Source organism: Liolophura sinensis, chromosome 13, assembly GCF_032854445.1.
Source record: "Liolophura sinensis isolate JHLJ2023 chromosome 13, CUHK_Ljap_v2, whole genome shotgun sequence".
NCBI classification, from domain to species: Eukaryota; Metazoa; Mollusca; class Polyplacophora; order Chitonida; family Chitonidae; genus Liolophura; species Liolophura sinensis.
Window position 1 is genome coordinate 18,912,788 of NC_088307.1, and position 18,549 is coordinate 18,931,336.

The following is an 18,549-nucleotide window of genomic DNA, read 5'->3' on the forward strand; positions in this document are numbered from 1 at the left end:
CTGAAAGTTGCTCTTTCATATGCAAAAAAGTAGAGGTATTAGGGTAATAAAAGCTTTAAGAGTAGGGCATTTATTGAAGGCGCCCATAGGTAATGCCCAAAGAACATATTTTCAATGATAGCCTTTTACAGTTCCAGTATTAAAGGAGAAGAAAACTTAAAAACACGACACTATAGGTTGAAAAAAGCACATTTTTTTTTCTATCTGGTGGTGCCTGCTGCATAATTTTGCGATTTTTTCCTCGCCATGCACGTAAAGCCTGAAAACGGCAAAGCTGGCATAAATCGCTGAGTCAATCGCGTCCTCCATTTTTAACACCCTGTAATTTATGCTGGGGGTGTGTTCCCTCTCAGCCATTGTGAGTCGTTAAAACTGCCAGCTTGTTCGCGTAAATTCGGAACCTACGTCCAACATTCCGGTTTCCTGATCATCAAGCGGAAAATGAACTCTACTGTTCGCTACCTTCTGGAAAGAAGAGTTCTACAGGAAATTCGACAGCAATTCTCCTCCTAACACAGAAGACTTCAGGACTAGTTCTTAGGCAATATTGAATCACCCGCAGAGGATGTTGGCACGGACTTTATTTATGATTTATCAACTTGAGGTACATATGAGAATTTTTTTATGGCATGCACGTGCGAGCAAATGCATACTCTTTTCGATGGTATTTGATTGATATTTAAATTTTCTTCTCCTTTAAACTAGGTAGGAACATTTACTGCGTGTTCAGTGTTACCCCCCCCCCCCCCCCCCCCACCTCTCCACCCCTCCACCCCCTCCACCACCCCTCCAGTGAACAGAGATTGAAGAACAACAGATGTAAATGCATCCTACTTTGTCATAAAATAGATCAATGAATTATAACCTAAGGAAGCAATACGATCTCGGTAAGGTACTGGTAAGATGTGGTTACCATAGCAACATGATCATGATCGTGTTTATGATCCTGACCTTACATTACAGTGGTCAAAGTGTTTGATCATTCGCTTGTTTTTAAGAGCTCAAAATAAAAATGATGACCTCAAATTGTGCACAAGTCGTCATAAAGATGATTTTTGTATCGTGCAAATTTTCATAATTTTGAACTCCTGGATGGTTGTTATATTTTATAAACTTCCATGTTGCTTTGCCTTCTGGTAAATGAAATCTAATACATTTGCCACCTTTACTTCGTGTTCGATGACCGCACTTTTTGTTGAGCTCATCATTTTCAAGAGCTGAAAATACCGTACATTCTGACCCTTGCATCATTGAACATTCCAAACCATCATCTAAAGATAAAGGGAGTCAAGTGACATTTCATAGTCATTGGTCACACAATACCAGTTAAGTTGCTTTTCTTGAAAAGTTATACATTTAAGTGCAATAAGTAATGCTTTCAATGGATGGCAATATGGGTTCAAATCCAGCGGTGTTGAATTTGACTTGATATATAATTTTGATCTAGGTCTGCCAGCAACCTGTGGATGGTTGTGGGTTTCCACCGGGCCCTGCCCGGTTTCCTCCCACCATAATGCTGGTCTCCGTCGTATAAGTGAAATATCCTTGAGTACGGCGTAAAACAACAATCAAATAAATAAATAAATAAATAATTTTGATCTTGTTTGCAGGCCTGTGCTTGATGGAAAGTATGGACTTAAGCGATGGCAGATTGGGGAGATTGCATCAAAGATAGGACAACTTTACTACCACTATTAGTATGTACACTTTGTATAGAGTTCTTGTCTGAAAATGTGAACTACCTGTACATGAAATTGAATAGGTTAGAAGAAAAGAAACAACAAGGAAACAAAATAAAAAAAATTAAAAAATCAACTGGTGTTACTACCTTTTAGCGGAACTTAGTACCAGATTTAACTTTAAGCCAAGTATACAATTTTGTGCTTTGCCCAAAAATAATTTCTCAGAAGTATATTATATATGAAGTGAATCTTCTGGTCTTATACTTTCAAGAACAACTGCATTCGGCTGCTGAATTTGGCTAAAATGTTATATGTAAAATATGACTTAATACCAGTATTAGGGGGATTCGTGGCCGTGGAGGTTAGCACACCAGCGTGCGGCAATGAACCAGGAGCCTCTCACCAACGCGGTTGTTGTGAGATCAAGACAAGTAAGGCAACCTGTGAATGGTCCTGGGTTTCTTCCGGGCTCGGCTTGGTTTCCTCCCACCACAATGCTGGCTACTGTCGTATAACTGAGATATCCCTGAGAATGATGTAAACCAGCAGTCAAATAAATTAATAAATAAATACCAGTATTAGCTAATACATTTTTGAACAGCGGAGTCCCCCATAACAAGCCACAGTAGGATTAAATATAAGCCAGATTAGTACACATCCAGGAAGAGCTTACTTGTAAAAGGCGCATCATTGCCAAGGTGTTAAGATGATTATCTTCAAATGTCTGGGAAACATGAAGTGTCAGTTCCATCCCAGACAGTGGATTTTGATGCCTTCTCTGCCATTTATGCTCGTATTGGGAGCCTCGGTGGCAATAATTTGTTGACAGCTATCATAGAATAATTTGTGTGGTCTTCCATGAATTTTGTGAGATATCAGTTACTTTTTACATTTATGCCATGCACATCATTGTCTGTCAGTGAAGATCAGTGTGTCACATGTGGGAAAGTTTGTCAGTTATTTGCCAAAGGTTGGTGGTTTTCTCTGACCACAGATGTGTATGTGTGAAAAATTCTCCATAAGGGAGAATAAAACCTGTTCAGAAAAATAAAACCATAGAAATGTCTTGTAAATGATGGTGTGATTCTGTACAAATTGTGAATCATTCCAGCTTTAAGGCTTTGCATTCGCAGATATGAGCCAGATGAAATGTGCATGCATACATTGCTTATCTTTGGGTGGGTATTGGATGGGACAAGACTGGATGGGACAAGACTTACTGTTCCACCTTACTAAGGGTTCATTCCAGCAGTGTATGTATGTGTTTGTCAAGATGTTAGGTCAATCGATAATTTTTCTCCCAGCAAAACAGTCTAGAAGAGCAATGTCTCAAATGCTGTTGAAGTCCACAAAGAGATTAATCACTGGCATTTGTTTTCATCCAGAGCATATCTCTGCATAAAGTTCCCCACTTAAAAACAGCAGGGCTTTGCTAAATAACAGAAGTAGGGCACTAGAGAAACTTACTCAGGGCTTCTCAATTCTCTAGTCCTTGAGTGCTTTAAATGTATATATATATACTGTATATATAATCTTGTTGTTGTTGTTGCAGCCTACGTACCAGCGAGACTAATTATCTGAACGAATCTTATTCGTTTTATGCCGCTATTCGAATGAGAGCGTACTACTCCAAAGCAGCTAAAGATGACAGGTATGTCAGCGATGTTATCTGCGTAGCTACATTATTTCATTTTAATCCCTTTGTTAATCTGGATTTAGCCCCAAATGGGTTGGTAGCACTAATATCTTTCCCCGCCTACAACCATTATATAATAGTTTCATGTCTGTCGGGTTTTAGGTACTCAGCGCAAAGTCTACAGCTTTTTTATCTGTTGTTATTAATAGTGATAATATTATGGTATGATATTGTCTGTCCATGAAGTTTTTGATGTTACCACTTTTTCTGCGGAGCAACTTTTAGGATTTTAGGTGTTAGGATTTTTTTTCACTTTTTCCGAACAGAATCCTACTTAAAAATGGAATGACTTTGCTTTCAAATTTATTCCCACTATTTCTTTTTACACAGACATTTTCTATATCATCACTACTTTACTTAGTTCTTTGAAATAGGACAACCATATATGTATTTCGATCAACACCAAGCCTGGTGGCCTCAGAGGTTCCAAGTCTGTTGTTGTCACAGGAATTACATGCTCTAACTAAAAGATGTTTTTAAAATAAATTTTGTGGAAGATGAAGTTGAAGGATCACAACATATGTTAGTTATACAAGTGTTAGAAAACTGGGATTCCTGCTAATATCATTCTAACATAAAACGAAGGATAACAACAACAACAACATTCTCATCATCAGTCACAGTGCTGAAAACTGGATCTTAAATTTAGTTGGAAGTGTTTTTGTACAAACTACATGAATTAAAATACGTTCAAAATATTTCCATTCTAAGGTGGGCTGTGTAGGCCATTTTGATGGTGTTGAGTGTCAATGATATCACAAGCCTTTCTTCATTGTATTTATAGCCATAATAGCGCTTCAGTGTTGATTTGTGCACACTACATACATAATACACTTATTTACCATACCAGTATTTACATTGGCCAAGTTTAAATGTTAAGAATTTATTTATTTATTTTATTTGATTGGTGTTTATGACGTATTCAAGAATTTTTCACTTATATGACGACGGCCATCATTATGGTGGTAGGATTCTAGGCCGAGCCTGGGGGAAGCTCACAACCATCCACAGGTTGCTGGCAGACCTTCCCACAGTTGGGCAGAGAGGAAGCCAGCATGAGTTGGACTTGAACTCATAGCCACCACAGTGAGAGGCTCCTGAGTCATTGTGCTGAACTGGCGTGCTACTCCCTACGGCCACGAAGGCCCCCAGTCCCTGTGAATCTCAGCAATAAAAATGTCACCCACAAGGCTCACCTTAGATTTCAACCATTTATTATTTTACACTAACTTCTTTTCCATATGATATTGCTAACTGAGTTGTCTAGCCTGTGTCTGAAGAGCAGGTCTGTTGTTGTTGCTGTTGTCCTTCAAGTTCACTTCCTGATGGTATTCATTTATCACCACAGCTTCTCGGAGTGATCTCCCTTTGAAAGTCATTCAAGCATTATATAATCTTAAAGTTGGTGTTTGGGATCCTGCGCAGAACGGGTGATAAGAAGGATAAACAAAGGCACATGACCATTTATGCTTATACAGCCTAATACAGACTTGAACGACTGCCCAGGATTCAGCTTTTTTTCTTTTGAATTTTTTTTTATTAGTTTTTTTTTGACTTAAAATGGCCTCAGGTGTCACGAAATATGCAAAATTTGTGTGTGACTGCCTGGGTGATATTGCTTTAACATGGCCGAATGGTTTTGTTTGTCCCACAGCAAAGAAATCCCTACCATGCACACTCAAAACAACTATTACACTTAACTTGGAAGGGTTTGATTGGCTTCCAAAGGGAGATCACTCTGTGCGCCTGTGTTTACCACCTTTCTTAACCCCACTAACCTTTATTCTGTCTAACCCACACCTGCCTACTAAAAAGAAAAGATTCCAGGAGCTCCAGAGATACCAATGACATTTCCCGGGACTATTTTCTGGGGCGAAGTGACTCGGTTCTACCCAGGTTTGTGATTTGACAGAAGCTTTACTAACAGTAATCATCATCAAACATCTGTCTGCAGGTCTTTTGCATTTTGGCTTACAACATGTTTTTATTGTGCATTTGTCAGTCAGTTTTTCCATACCATTGTCCTATGTGTGTGGTTATCATACGTGTACAACACCTTTGTGAAAATGACTGGCCCCGATAGCACAGTTGATAAAGTGTCCGCTTCGGGAGCGGTAGATCCAGGGTCAATCCTTGTTTGAGTCACACCTAAAACTTTAAAAAGAGGTAGTTGTAACTTCCTCGTTCACCATGAAGGGGATAGCGCAGTGACAGGTTGACCCGTATCAGTATAATGGCTCAGGCGGGGCGGCTTACTTGCCTTCGGTGTGTCGTCTCAGTGAAGCAGCACTAGATAGAAGAGCGGTGGAAATCCGTCCTGCAGCAAGGAGGCACATTACATGCACTTTAATGATTCCTTCGTCATGTGACTGAATAATTGTTAAGAACGACGTTAAACCCCAAGCACTCACTCGCACTCTGTATGAAAATGGACCCTGTTCCCTTTATGATTCATGCATATGCATTGGTTGCTAACTTTGCTTTGGTTCAGTCAGTTTCTGTTTGTTTGCTTACGGTATGTATAGACTATATGGCTTATAGCATCTTCATTTAATAGTTAGGTTTTAGCTTGAATGAGTGAAAATTATTTGATTCTGGAGGAGTGGTCTAAAGTGTTGCCTCTGGAAACACTTTAGTCCAGAAGAAAAGTGATGAAAATTTTAATATAGGCCTTTCTGGATTTATATGAGGAACTTTTATGGTGCTGTGAAAGATAGGGTGGTTTCCCCCTGGACTTTACCAGGTTTCCCCATAACTGTTACAAGTTTCATCTGACTTTTACTGGTTTCCTGTGTGGACCGAATCTAGCAACAGTTAATTGAGCGAAATATGATAATGGTAAAAATGATGAGTTTTATGTTTGAAGGTAAAAACACGGAATGACAGACTCCTAATCTTCTAGACTTACCTACATATATTCTTCATTATGATGAAAAAAAAGCAGCGTGTGTTCTGATAAATAAACATGTAAAGGATTGAAAATAAATTCCTTTCTTGCACCAAAATAACCATATTGTGATAGATATTTTTGCTTTTACTGTATTAATTGTGCTGTAATTTTAACTCCTCCAGCTCATGCTGGCTTCCTCTCCGGTTGTAATTGGGAACGTCTGCCAGCAACCTGCAGATGGTCGTGGGTTTCCCCCTGGGCTTTGCTTAGTTTCCTCCCACCATAATGCTGGCCGCCGTCGTATAAGTGAAATATTCTTGAGTACGGCGTAAAACACCAATCAAATAAATAAATAAATAAATAAACTCCTGCTACCATACATGGCTCATCAGAGTTCAGGTAAATGTTTTGATTAGACAATCTGTTACAATGAATCAGAGTCTTTCCGCTGTGTTGTGACAGACCAGACCTGATGGTGAAGAAACTACGCTATTACGCCCGCTTCATTGTGGTGTGCTTGTTACTGAAGAAAATGAAACTAGTCAGAGACTTAGTGAGGGTAAGTTTTTAGTAACTCTTTGAAAGAAGGTATAGTTGTCCCATTATATACATTGATTCATATAAAGCTGTGTACAAACAGTGCTGTTTGTCATATTGACTGTTAAATTCAACTAGTCAAAGGAAAATCTGCATTACCTGAGAATTGGGCCTTAGGAAATCTTCTTCAGCTCAGAAATGGGCCTTAAAAAATCTGTTTGACCTTAGAATTGGGCCCTAGGAAATCTGTTAGACCTGAGAATTGGGACATAGCAAATCTGCTTTACCTGAGAATTGGGCCTTAGGATTCTGCTTTACCTGAGTATTGGGCTCGAAGAAATGTGTTTACCTGAGAATTGGGCCTTAGGAATTCTACTTTACCTAAGAATTGGGCCTTGGGAAATCTGATTCATCTGAGAATTGGGCCTTAGGAAATCTGTTTTACCTGAGAATTGGGCCTTAGGAAATCTGTTTTGCTTGAGGAAAGCTTACCTCTTATGTTGGTTTGTTGCTGTTGCACATATCAGGAATTGGCCAAACAGATTGATGATTACACAACAACATATGAGCCAGAGGACCAAATGGAATGGAATCTAGTACTGGCGGAGATCAAGGCTTTTATTGAGGCAAGTGAACAAATTGACAACTACATTATTATTGATTTCTTCTTGTAAGAATCAATGATTAGAACTGCCAGCATGTTTTATGATTTGTTTTCTACATAATATATCATATTTTTTTGTATTGCCATAGCCAGATTCTACACCCTCTTTACATCTTGTAAAATTTTTTGCTCGTTATTCTGTGTGGCAGAATAAAATAGATTTGAGAGGGAAAATACTGACACTGCACCTGTAACATTGGGATAAATTGATTCGTCATTTTGATTCTGATGTCACTTTGATTCTGATGTCATTTTGATTCTTTTGTACCATTTCTGTCGACAGGCTGATGGGATGCTGAGTGTGGTAGACGTGGACTCTTCCCCAGTGGTGTTGTCTTATCGTCTGACGCCCTTGAATACCCCACCCCTGGAGAAGGGCACACCCATGTACTTAACCCTGCAGGAGATCCTCATTGTGGGAAACTGTCACGAACAGGTATATACCTTGCTGTGTGTATCTCAGACCCAATAGCCAATCGTACAACCTCTTTGGGTACAAACTTAAAAGAGCTGACAACACCTGACTAAATGTATACATGAATATGCATTGATAAAGTTTAAAGAGCATAACGTTTGGTCTTTGTGATGCTACATTGGGGAAATTCAGTTATTGTATCAAAATCAACATTGAGAACATGTAAAGCATTGCCATTTTATCAGTTTTGGTCAGTCGGGCACAAGTTATCTCTACAACCCGAGAACACAGCTGTTTTCGCTTTTGTTCCGCGAACCCGTTTTGCCTTTTAACCCATAAATGTTTGGGGTATGAGTGGCAATATTATATTGTTACATTTACAACACTAATCATGTCTATATGTGTATGTGTCAGGTAAAGCTCAGTGAACTGACACTAATCCTGTGTATTTGTGTGTATTTTTCCCAGTTGAAGCTCAGTGAACTGACACTAATTCTGTGTATTCGTGTGTATTTTTGTCAGATGAAGTTTAATGAGCTGACACCAATCTTATTTATTTTTGTGTATTTTTCCCAGTTGAAATTCAGTGAGCTAATACTAGCCCTGTATATTTGTGTGTATTTTTGCAAGGTGAAGTTCATTGAGTTGATACTAATCTTGTGTATGTGTGTGTATTTCTGTCTGGTGAAGTTCAGTGAGCTGACACCAATCCTGTTTGTTTTTGTGTATTTTTTCCAGTTGAAATTCAGTGAACTGACACTAACCTAGTGTATTTGTATTTTCCCCAGGTGAAGCTCACTGAGCTGACGCTAATCTTGTGTATTTGTGTTTATTTTCCTCAGGTGAAGTTCAGCAAGCTGACACTAATCTTGTGTATTTGTATTTTCCCAGGTGAAGTTCAGTGAACTGACACTAATCCTGTGTATTTGTATTTTTTCCAGGTGAAGTTCAGCCAGGTGACACGTATGTTGTGTACTTGTATTTTCCCAGGTGAAGTTCAGTGAGCTGACAATAAGGTTGTGTATTTGTGTTTTCCCAGGTGAAGTTCAGTGAGCTGACACTAATCTTGTGTATTTTTGTTTTCCCCAGGTGAAGTTCAGTGAACTGACACTAATGTTGTGTATTTGTATTTTCCCCAGGTGAAGTTCAGTGAGCTGACATTAATGTTGTGTATTTGTATTTTCCCCAGGTGAAGTTCAGTGAGCTGACACTAATCCTGTGTATTTGTATTTTCCCAGGTGAAGTTCAGTGAGCTGACACAAATCTTGTGTATTTGTATTTTCCCCAGGTGAAGTTCAGCAAACTGACACTAATGTTGTGTATTTGTGTTTTCCCAGGTGAAGTTCAGTGAGCTGACACAAAGGTTGTGTATTTGTATTTTCCTCAGGTGAAGTTCAGCAAACTGACACTAATGGTGTGTATTTGTGTTTTCCCAGGTGAAGTTCAGCCAACTGACACTAATCTTGTGTATTTGTGTTTAATTCCCCAGGTGAAGTTCAGTGAACTGACACTAATGTTGTGTATTTGTATTTTCCCCAGGTGAAGTTCAGTGAGCTGACATTAATGTTGTGTATTTGTATTTTCCCCAGGTGAAGTTCAGTGAGCTGACATTAATGTTGTGTATTTGTATTTTCCCCAGGTGAAGTTCAGTGAGCTGACACTAATGTTGTGTATTTGTATTTTCCCCAGGTGAAGTTCAGTGAGCTGACATTAATGTTGTGTATTTGTATTTTCCCCAGGTGAAGTTCAGCCAACTGACACTAATCTTGTGTATTTGTGTTTAATTCCCCAGGTGAAGTTCAGTGAGCTGACACTAATCCTGTGTATTTGTATTTTCCCAGGTGAAGTTCAGTGAGCTGACACTAATGTTGTGTATTTGTATTTTCCCCAGGTGAAGTTCAGCAAACTGATACTAATGTTGTGTATTTGTGTTTTCCCAGGTGAAGTTCAGTGAGCTGACACAAATCTTGTGTATTTGTATTTTCCCCAGGTGAAGTTCAGCCAACTGACACTAATCTTGTGTATTTGTGTTTAATTCCCCAGGTGAAGTTCAGTGAGCTGACACTAATGTTGTGTATTTGTATTTTCCCAGGTGAAGTTCAGTGAGCTGACATAAAGGTTGTGTATTTGTATTTTCCTCAGGTGAAGTTCAGTGAACTGACACTAATCTTGTGTATTTGTGTTTTCCCAGGTGAAGTTCAGTGAACTGACACTAATGGTGTGTATTTGTATTTTCCCAGGTGAAGTTCAGTGAGCTGACAATAATGTTGTGTATTTGTGTTTTCCCAGGTGAAGTTCAGTGAGCTGACACTAATCTTGTGTAAATGGTGTGTATTTGTATTTTCCCAGGTGAAGTTCAGTGAGCTGACAATAATGTTGTGTATTTGTGTTTTCCCAGGTGAAGTTCAGTGAGCTGACAATAATGTTGTGTATTTGTATTTTCCCAGGTGAAGTTCAGTGAGCTGACAATAATGTTGTGTATTTGTGTTTTCCCAGGTGAAGTTCAGTGAGCTGACACTAATCTTGTGTATTTGTGTTTTCCCAGGTGAAGTTCAGTGAGCTGACACTAATCTTGTGTATTTGTATTTTCCTCAGGTGAAGTTCAGTGAGCTGACACTAATCTTGTGTATTTGTATTTTCCTCAGGTGAAGTTCAGTGAGCTGACCCTGGACATGTTCCGCATGTTACAGACGTTAGAGAGAGAACCACAGGAGGATTTGTCCACACAGATCTACGACACATCCCCAGCCCCGGGCAAACAACCTTTTGTAAGAAAATAGACTTATCAATGGGTCAACAAATGGCTCATGTTGTCAGATTTTGACAGATGCATGATTTTTGAGACATATTCACCTGGTGCAATGTGATTAACTGTGGTATAATATGCATAGACAGAATGGAATTTTTTGACAAAATTTTCTGGCATGTGTTTTACTGTGTATACCAAGAGCTAAGAAGCCAAATCGCTTAGAAAATCAAGTTTTAATGTGAAACTGAATCTGCTGTATAAATTCAAATATCTGAAGTCTCTGTTTGTGGCTGCCTTTTGCCAACATCTCGGGTTTCGTGAAATTGTGAAATTCATCTGTTGGTGTAGGGTAGTACTGCTGTAATAGTCAACATTGATGTTAATACATTCAGCTCTGTGTTTAGTATCGTAATTCGTCGAACTTTTTGACCAGCTGAGCAGCACATGTTGTTGAAATCCTCAGGGGGAAAGTTGAGGAAACAGGGTCAGGGGATGTAGGGGAATCTGATCAGATACCTCCTGCCTTTAGATTTATGTGTTCATTTGATTAGTGTTTCTGTTTCAAGAGTTCTGATGTCGCCCTATTGTCAAACTGTAGGTTCTTTTTAAGGAAACTACAGATAGTGTACATTCTTATTCTGAAAATTACAGTATGACGGAGAACTTAGTGTACAGAGACACCAAAATCAGCATTACATGGTGAAATAATGCAGAATGCAATCCCAGCCTTGCATTAGACACTCTTGCAAACGACGGCCTTTGCCATGCAAGTGCCATAGCATGTTCTACCATGATGCTGTTTGCTCAGTTAGTGCATGTGTTCAAAGATCCATGAAACACGGACTTAGATATCCAACACAATTTAACTTGGTCTGCTTGTATAAAGCAACCGCATATAAACTCACGAACATGTTACATAAAAAGACGGTAATAAAGTTTCTTATACAGTTCAAATTCACTGATTAAAATAGGACAATTACTGTCAAATATTTACTCCACCTATCATATGAGTGGAGTAGAAAGTCACTCCGGTACATGAATATTGTTAGTCACTCTTGTTTAAGACGGAGAAAGCACTCGCAACAGTACTTTCCTAAAAGAATCGACTCGGAGCTATCGTGTCTCGTTGAATCTCTTTTTTTTTTTTTCTCCATTACATATTTCACTTATACATGTGCGACGACAGCCAGCATTTTTATTAGAGGAAACCAAGCATCGCTCAGAGGAAACCCAGGACCATCCTGAGAGGCTTTAAGTATCAAAAATATTGGAATGATGAGACCTCCATGGCCTAGTGGTTAACGTGCTAGCGAAGTACAAATACCCAGGAACCTTTCACCAATGTGGTGGCTGTGAGTTCAAGTCCAGCTCAAAATGACTTCCTCTATGTCGGAAGGTCTGTCAGCAACCTGCGGATGGTCATGGATTTCCAGTTGGCTGTGTCCGGTTTCATCTCATCGTAGTGCAAGGCGTTGTCGTATAAATGAAATGTTTTCTAGTACGGTGTAAAATCCCAATCAAATAAATATTTAAATATTGGAATGATTACTCTGGGTATCAGATTGTTCATTCAAAATAAAGTTTGAATGAACAGTTTTTCTTGGTGAAGTGTATTACATGTACATATATTGTAGTATATTGATGAAATTCCCGCGTTTTAGTCTTTACAGCTTTTCCAGGAAAATGGTGACCGGTTATCAAGACGAGAGAATCCCCACAAGTATCTATTATACAAACCCACCTACGGTCAACTCAACACCTTTCTTGCCTCCGGCTTCAAAGAGCTCCCACCCAATGGTGCAATGTTGCTGTACATATCTGCTGATGGTTGTCATGGTAACGCCAAACACACGGATGATGGTAAGTTTAAGGAGCCACAAAATACCGTATTTCACCTAAAGTTTGACGTTTGACTTTTAGAAGCACATAAAGGCCTAAAAAAAACTTATGATCCTAATACTAAAGTTTTCTTATGAAACATCAATCACACTTCAGCAAAAAAAGCTAAGTGGCCCTATAAGTTGGATGAATCAATAAAACTGTGTCGGTTGAAAAATGCTAAACTTCGGGTGAATTACAGTACGTTTTCACATGCCTTTCTTGGTGGACTCGCATTAAAAGCTGAAGTTATTGCAAGGTTAAAACTGTAATGTCAAAGCGGTTTTGATAATGAAGGTTTATTTATTTCTTTATTTGATTGGTGTTTTGTGCTGCACACAAGAATTCTTCACTTGTACGGTGGTGGCCAGCATTAAGGTGGGAGGAGACTGGGCAGAGCCTGGGGAAACCCACAACCATTCGCAGGTTGCTGACAGAACTTTCCACGTACGGCCAGAGAGAAAGCCAGCATGAGCTGGACTTGAATTCTCAGTGATTGCATTGGTAAGATGCTCCTGGGTGATTGTGCTGTGCAGTTAAGGTTGATATGTATGACTTCTGTGTGATACAGTCACTTTACATTTGATTGTTTTCAGCTGCCTATGACCTTGGAGGAGTTGTCACAAATAGCAGGCGAGATTTGGAGTTCAACAACAAAGGCAAGCGGCCTGGTAGTCTTAAAGAGCACCACTGGTATGTACCTTGCTCTCACCAGGTCTACTCTCTTCATTTACTGTAATTTATTGCATGTTTGCAAGGTGCTCATTCAAGCAGATTCTGAGGACATTATTCTGTGTAGATGGATAAAATTATACTTTATGTGGAGCTTGAAAATTGGCCAATCCAACCAATGTGGTTTTGTCTCCAAAATGAAATTATAATTGTTCATAAATTGCACTGAAAGTTGCTCTTTCATCTGCAGAAAGGCTGAGGAATAAGAATATATTAAAAGAAAAGACAGCAAATTTTCCAAATGTTTATATGCATTGATGAAGTTTAAAAAGCATAACTTTTCATTTTTTTTTCTTGATGCTTCATAACCGTGAGTTTTCACATGATAAATCTGCTTAATTCAAAGTAGAATAATTAATTTAATTTTCTATCAAGTTAAACCAGAATTTTGGTATAAACCATAAAATTGAAGATCATTCAGTCACATGTTTGATGTTCATGTTGCAGTCTTCACCCCGGTGACCTTTATCCTTACACCAGAAAACCCTTATTCCTCATCATTGACAGTGATAATAGTTCATCCTTCCAGGTAAGAGTAACCTCTGTTGTATTAATGGGGGTGGGGGTTTTGGGGGAGTTCCGTCACCAATGGGCTAGTGTTCTAAAGCAGCATCCAAGAGCCTCACCCAAGTGTCATCATTGTCCAGCTCAAGCTGGCTTCCTCTCCATGGGAATGTCTGCCAGCACCCTGCAGATGGTAGTAGGTTTTTCTCCGGTCTGCCCAGTTTCCTCACACCATAAAGCTGGCCATTGTGATAGAAGTGAAATATTCTTGAGTACAGAGGAAATCACCAATTGGGAAAAAAAAGAGACAGAAAAATTCTATTAAGCCGAAAGCACTTTAGCCCTGGACCAATAGAGGTTGCAGGATAAAACCGGTGTCCTTCCGGCACGGACGTTATGATATGTTCACTGGTTTTCCTTGTGCACTGCTTGATTCCATCCCACCCATAAACCTTACATCTGTCATGTAAGTGGAAAAGCCTAACAGCATTAAATATCAAAAAGTCAAATAAATAAATATTTTATTTAATTAACTGGCCTAGTATGAGTTTTCCACATTAAATCTTTGCATTATATGTTACATTGTTGTCTACTGCGCATCATAATTTGGTTTTTCGTTCATTATAAGTTGGATTGCCTGCATATCAGTATTTGGTCTGTTGTTCATTTTAACTTGGACGCCCTGCATATCAGCATTTGGTCTGTTGTTCATTATAATTTGGATTGTTTGCATGTCAAGATTTGGTCTGTGGTTCATTAAAATTTGGATGGCCTGCACATCATGAATTGGTCTGTTGTTCATTATAAAGAATTTTGATTGCCTGCATGTCATAATGTGGTGTGTTGTTCATTAGAATTTTGATTGCCTGCACATCATGATTTGGTCTGTTGTTCATTTCCTGAGCATTTTTTCCCCAACTTACAGTGTACATGTTCAACCATATTTGAGATTGTTTTGCAAATTCTATACTTGGTTTTTCCTCGCACCATAATGGTGGCCGCTGTTGTATAAGTAAAATATTCTTGACAACAGCATCAATCAAATAAAATGTATAAATTTATAATAAATTCTGTTCTTAAATGCTTATTAATAACACATTTCTATGTGATTTGACCTATTTTTACAGAATTTTCCCAACCTGTTTGGCCAGCCAGTTGTGTGTTTGTTGTCCCCAGAGCAGACTCCCACAACGCTACAAGGTAACATGGGTTTATTGATTTTAGTTCTTGTAAGTTGTATTGTTTGATTGTAACTGTTACTCGGGACATTCTACCCATATACCTGGCCATTTTCAGGTATGGCTTATAACTTATATTCAGATAAGAATATTGCTACAGTGGACTGCTACAGACTTTTACAAATATCTTCAAATGTTTTCACCTTGATCCCAAAATGTCTTCACCTTGATCCCAAAATGTCTTCACCTTGATCCCAAAATGTTTCCAGCTTTACTTTCATCATTAAATGTCTCACCTTCATCACTAAATGTCTTCACTTTTGTCACTAAATATATCCACCTGCACCTTCATCTCTGAATGTGTTCACTTTCGTCCCTAAATGTCTTCACATTCATCACTAAATGTCTTCACTTTGTCACTAAATGTCTTCACCTGCACCTTCATCACTGAATGTCTTCACCTGCACCTTCATCACTAAATGTCTTCACCTGCACCTTCATCACTAAATGTCTTCATGTGCACCTTCATCGCTAAATGTCTTCACCTTCATCACTAAATGGCATCACCTTCATCACTTACTGGCTTCACCTGCACCTCCATCTCTAAATGTCTTCACCTTCATCACTAAATGTTTTTGTCACTATTTTTGTTTCTGTTTGCAGACCAACACCAGAAGGGAAACCTGTTTACCTTGTTCCTTCACAGCCCCCTGACTGCCTTCTGCTACATCTGTAATATCATTGAGATTCCCATCCTCATGTGGGACAAGTGTCAAGGTCATATAGACAAGTTCATGAGTGAGGCCAGCAAACTCTTCGCCAGGTCCAGAAAATTAGGTCAGTACATCAGTTTTAGCATAATACGTCAGTAGTTGTGTAGGAAACTAGGTCAGTACAGGAGTTTTAACAAAATAGATGTGATATTTAGTATAGTGGGTGAATGGGAGACTCGGGAAAGAGCTACATAGAAGGTCAGTAGAATGCATTGTTTTCTTCTGCGACGTTGCAGTGTGTGTGTACTTCATATATGTTTTATGAGCATACATAAACCAAGAATTGTGACATAATAAAGGAAAGAACAAATGAGTTGACAGCTTTGAACTGTCTTGATACAGGCGGGAAGGAGTTTTACGAGTTCCCCATTTCTGGAATACTGGGTCAGTGGTTGTCTAAAAAACTAAGTCAGTGTTTGTCTACAGAATGTTCAGCCTGACTTACGCAGTACTATACATCCTTTTTCTGTTGTGGGGAATCCGTGGCTCAATTGGTTAGCGCGCTAGCGCAGCGTAATGACCCAGGAGCCTCTCACCAATGTGGCCGCTGAGAGTTCAAGCCCAGCTTATGCTGGCTTCCTCTCTGACTGTACATGGGAAGGTCTGCCAGCAACCTGCGGATGGTCGTGGGTCTCTCCCAGGCTCTGCCGGGATTAATTAATTAAAGAAATCTTTCTTTTGTATTGCAGACCATGCCTTCATGCAGTTTTTTGGCGATGACTTCCTCCGTCTTCTGCTGTTAAGATTTGTCCTGTGTTATTGTGTGCTTATAAACCATCGTGGCTTCAAGGTAATAATACTATCTCACCTGGCTCACTAGCACTCGTGAGATGTGGGTTCAAGCCCGGCTTTGGACGGGGAATTTATAGATTTTCCCTCTCTCACTTTTAGTGCGCCTTAGGTGATGATAAGCGGTAGACTGTGCTCCTGTGGCCAGTTGTGCAGTCTTACATTCATTAATAGGACATGTGACTTCCACAAATGTGGTGTACATATATATAAGTCACTTGTGAAAAGTTTGTCAGTAATTTGCCAAAGGTTGATGGTTTTACCTCTGACGCTGTGGTTTTCCCCCTGATGCTGTGGTTTCCCCCCAATGCTGTGATTTCCCCCCATCCACATTACTGATCACCATCGTATAACTGAAAATTCTTGAGTATAGGCTCTGGGGGACATTTGTTCAGATTGCTACTCTATACCCCATTCACACGGCCAAAATTTAATTCAGATCTAATCTGAACCGGTTTAAAGTTGAAATCAAAGCTAATTGTAAAATTGTGTGCGTTCTCACAAGCAGGTGTTAAGCCAGTTCAGGCATTTGTCTGTTCACACGGTGACATTTAGGCCAGTTTAGTAATTGCAATGTCATCCTGACCTCCATGTACCGAGGGCATTTAATCCAGTTACCATTCACATGACAAACTGATGTCAAAAGATAAACTGGCTCATGACCTGAAACTGGTGCACAGCCATGTCTCTAGCAGGGCAACCAGAATTAAACTCTCCTGTTTGCATTCACACGAGTCAGATTAAACAGGCTTAAAGCCACTTTTGTATGTAAACTGACTTAACTTCGCCTGTGTGAACGGGATATTAAAGAGCCAAAATCTTGTCATATAAATGTATGCCCACTTCATATACTGTATCCCACTACAAATCAATGTACCATTGGTTAAAAAATCTTTTTTGTTATATTTTTGGAATGTATTATTTTTTTGGAATTCATTATTTTATTATTTGTTCACAAATTCAGTGGACTAGGGCTAACGCTAACAGCATGTGTGTTTTTTCTGTTTTTTTTTTAACTCACACCAACCCAGGGTACCGTCTACTATCCTCTGTCCCACCCTGCCCTACCCACCGATGAAATTCTGGAACACCCAAGCCTCGTTAAGATCGTGCTGGATTTGGCCAACACGCTAGATGTGAGGGGACTGTTCTCCGAGCCGGGGGAGGCGGACATGCATACGTCGTCATGACAACAACAGTTCTCGCCGGAGTTTGTCTAGGCAGTATAGTATGGATTTAAGGTTCACAAGGCCGCGTGTACAACAACAACAACAACAACGTACTGCATGGTCATGGCGTGAGTCAGACAACACTCCAGCAAGGAAAATTAACCAAAGCATCAACAACAACACGACCACCGATGGCAGTAATGGTTTTGATGATCATGAGAATATGTCTTGGCCATGCAATATTGATCTCAAAACCACAGCAACAACAACAAAACGATATCGATAACTAAAGCATGTCCCGACTACCATATTTCAACACCGATTCGAAAATATTAATTACACATGGCAACCATGTGTTGATATTAAAGCTACAACTACAACAACATCGGTTACCCCATTTCTGGTTAACTTTGTAGCCAAAGGGATTTCAATTTTTTTTGTGTGAAAATGCAGTAAATGTCACAGTAAGCAAACCTGCGAATCAAGTGAATGTAGCTTGTCATTACAGTTCTTCTGCATTTTCACGGTTGGTGACTAAAGCTGACAGATAATTGTTGATTTCAGATAATTGTAAATTCCCTGTTATTACATGTAAGCCAGTTCTGTGTTAAACAGGACTGCTGTTCCACCAAGCACACTCCCTCCTACAGCAAGAGGTAATGTATGTTGAAGCCCATGCAGTGGCCACTTGTACAAAACTTTGTAAGTCATATTTCTTGTAACTTTATTCGTAAAAGACATTGTCAAAGTTACGGTGCCATTAGGCGACGTCAACCAACCAAGATGTAATTTGAAAACATAGTGTTTTAACATGACAGAGAATTTACTAGAAAATGCTTCTGTTCAATAACCGGCAACATTACATAACCCTGTTAACATTACCCCCATTGTAA

At 39.3% G+C, this 18,549-nt stretch overlaps 1 protein-coding gene across 2 annotated transcripts in view; it reads left to right on the top strand.

Moving 5' to 3' along the window:
- The window catches only part of LOC135480530 (protein SCAI-like), a 28,065-nt gene extending 10,102 nt beyond the window's left edge, over positions 1–17,963 (top strand). Inside the window, exons 3-15 of one of the 2 annotated variants that reach the window (XM_064760383.1) lie at positions 1,611–1,697; positions 3,235–3,333; positions 6,731–6,827; positions 7,333–7,431; positions 7,753–7,905; positions 10,530–10,652; positions 12,295–12,493; positions 13,108–13,204; positions 13,691–13,772; positions 14,875–14,947; positions 15,589–15,762; positions 16,388–16,488; positions 17,519–17,963. In XM_064760383.1, coding sequence (XP_064616453.1) covers positions 1,611–1,697; positions 3,235–3,333; positions 6,731–6,827; positions 7,333–7,431; positions 7,753–7,905; positions 10,530–10,652; positions 12,295–12,493; positions 13,108–13,204; positions 13,691–13,772; positions 14,875–14,947; positions 15,589–15,762; positions 16,388–16,488; positions 17,519–17,677 — 1,543 coding nt within the window. In that variant the 3' untranslated portion in view covers positions 17,678–17,963. The remainder of the gene's footprint in view (positions 1–1,610; positions 1,698–3,234; positions 3,334–6,730; positions 6,828–7,332; positions 7,432–7,752; positions 7,906–10,529; positions 10,653–12,294; positions 12,494–13,107; positions 13,205–13,690; positions 13,773–14,874; positions 14,948–15,588; positions 15,763–16,387; positions 16,489–17,518) is intronic. The other variant, XM_064760384.1, reaches the window with a different exon arrangement.
- Positions 17,964–18,549: the final 586 nt, after the last annotated feature.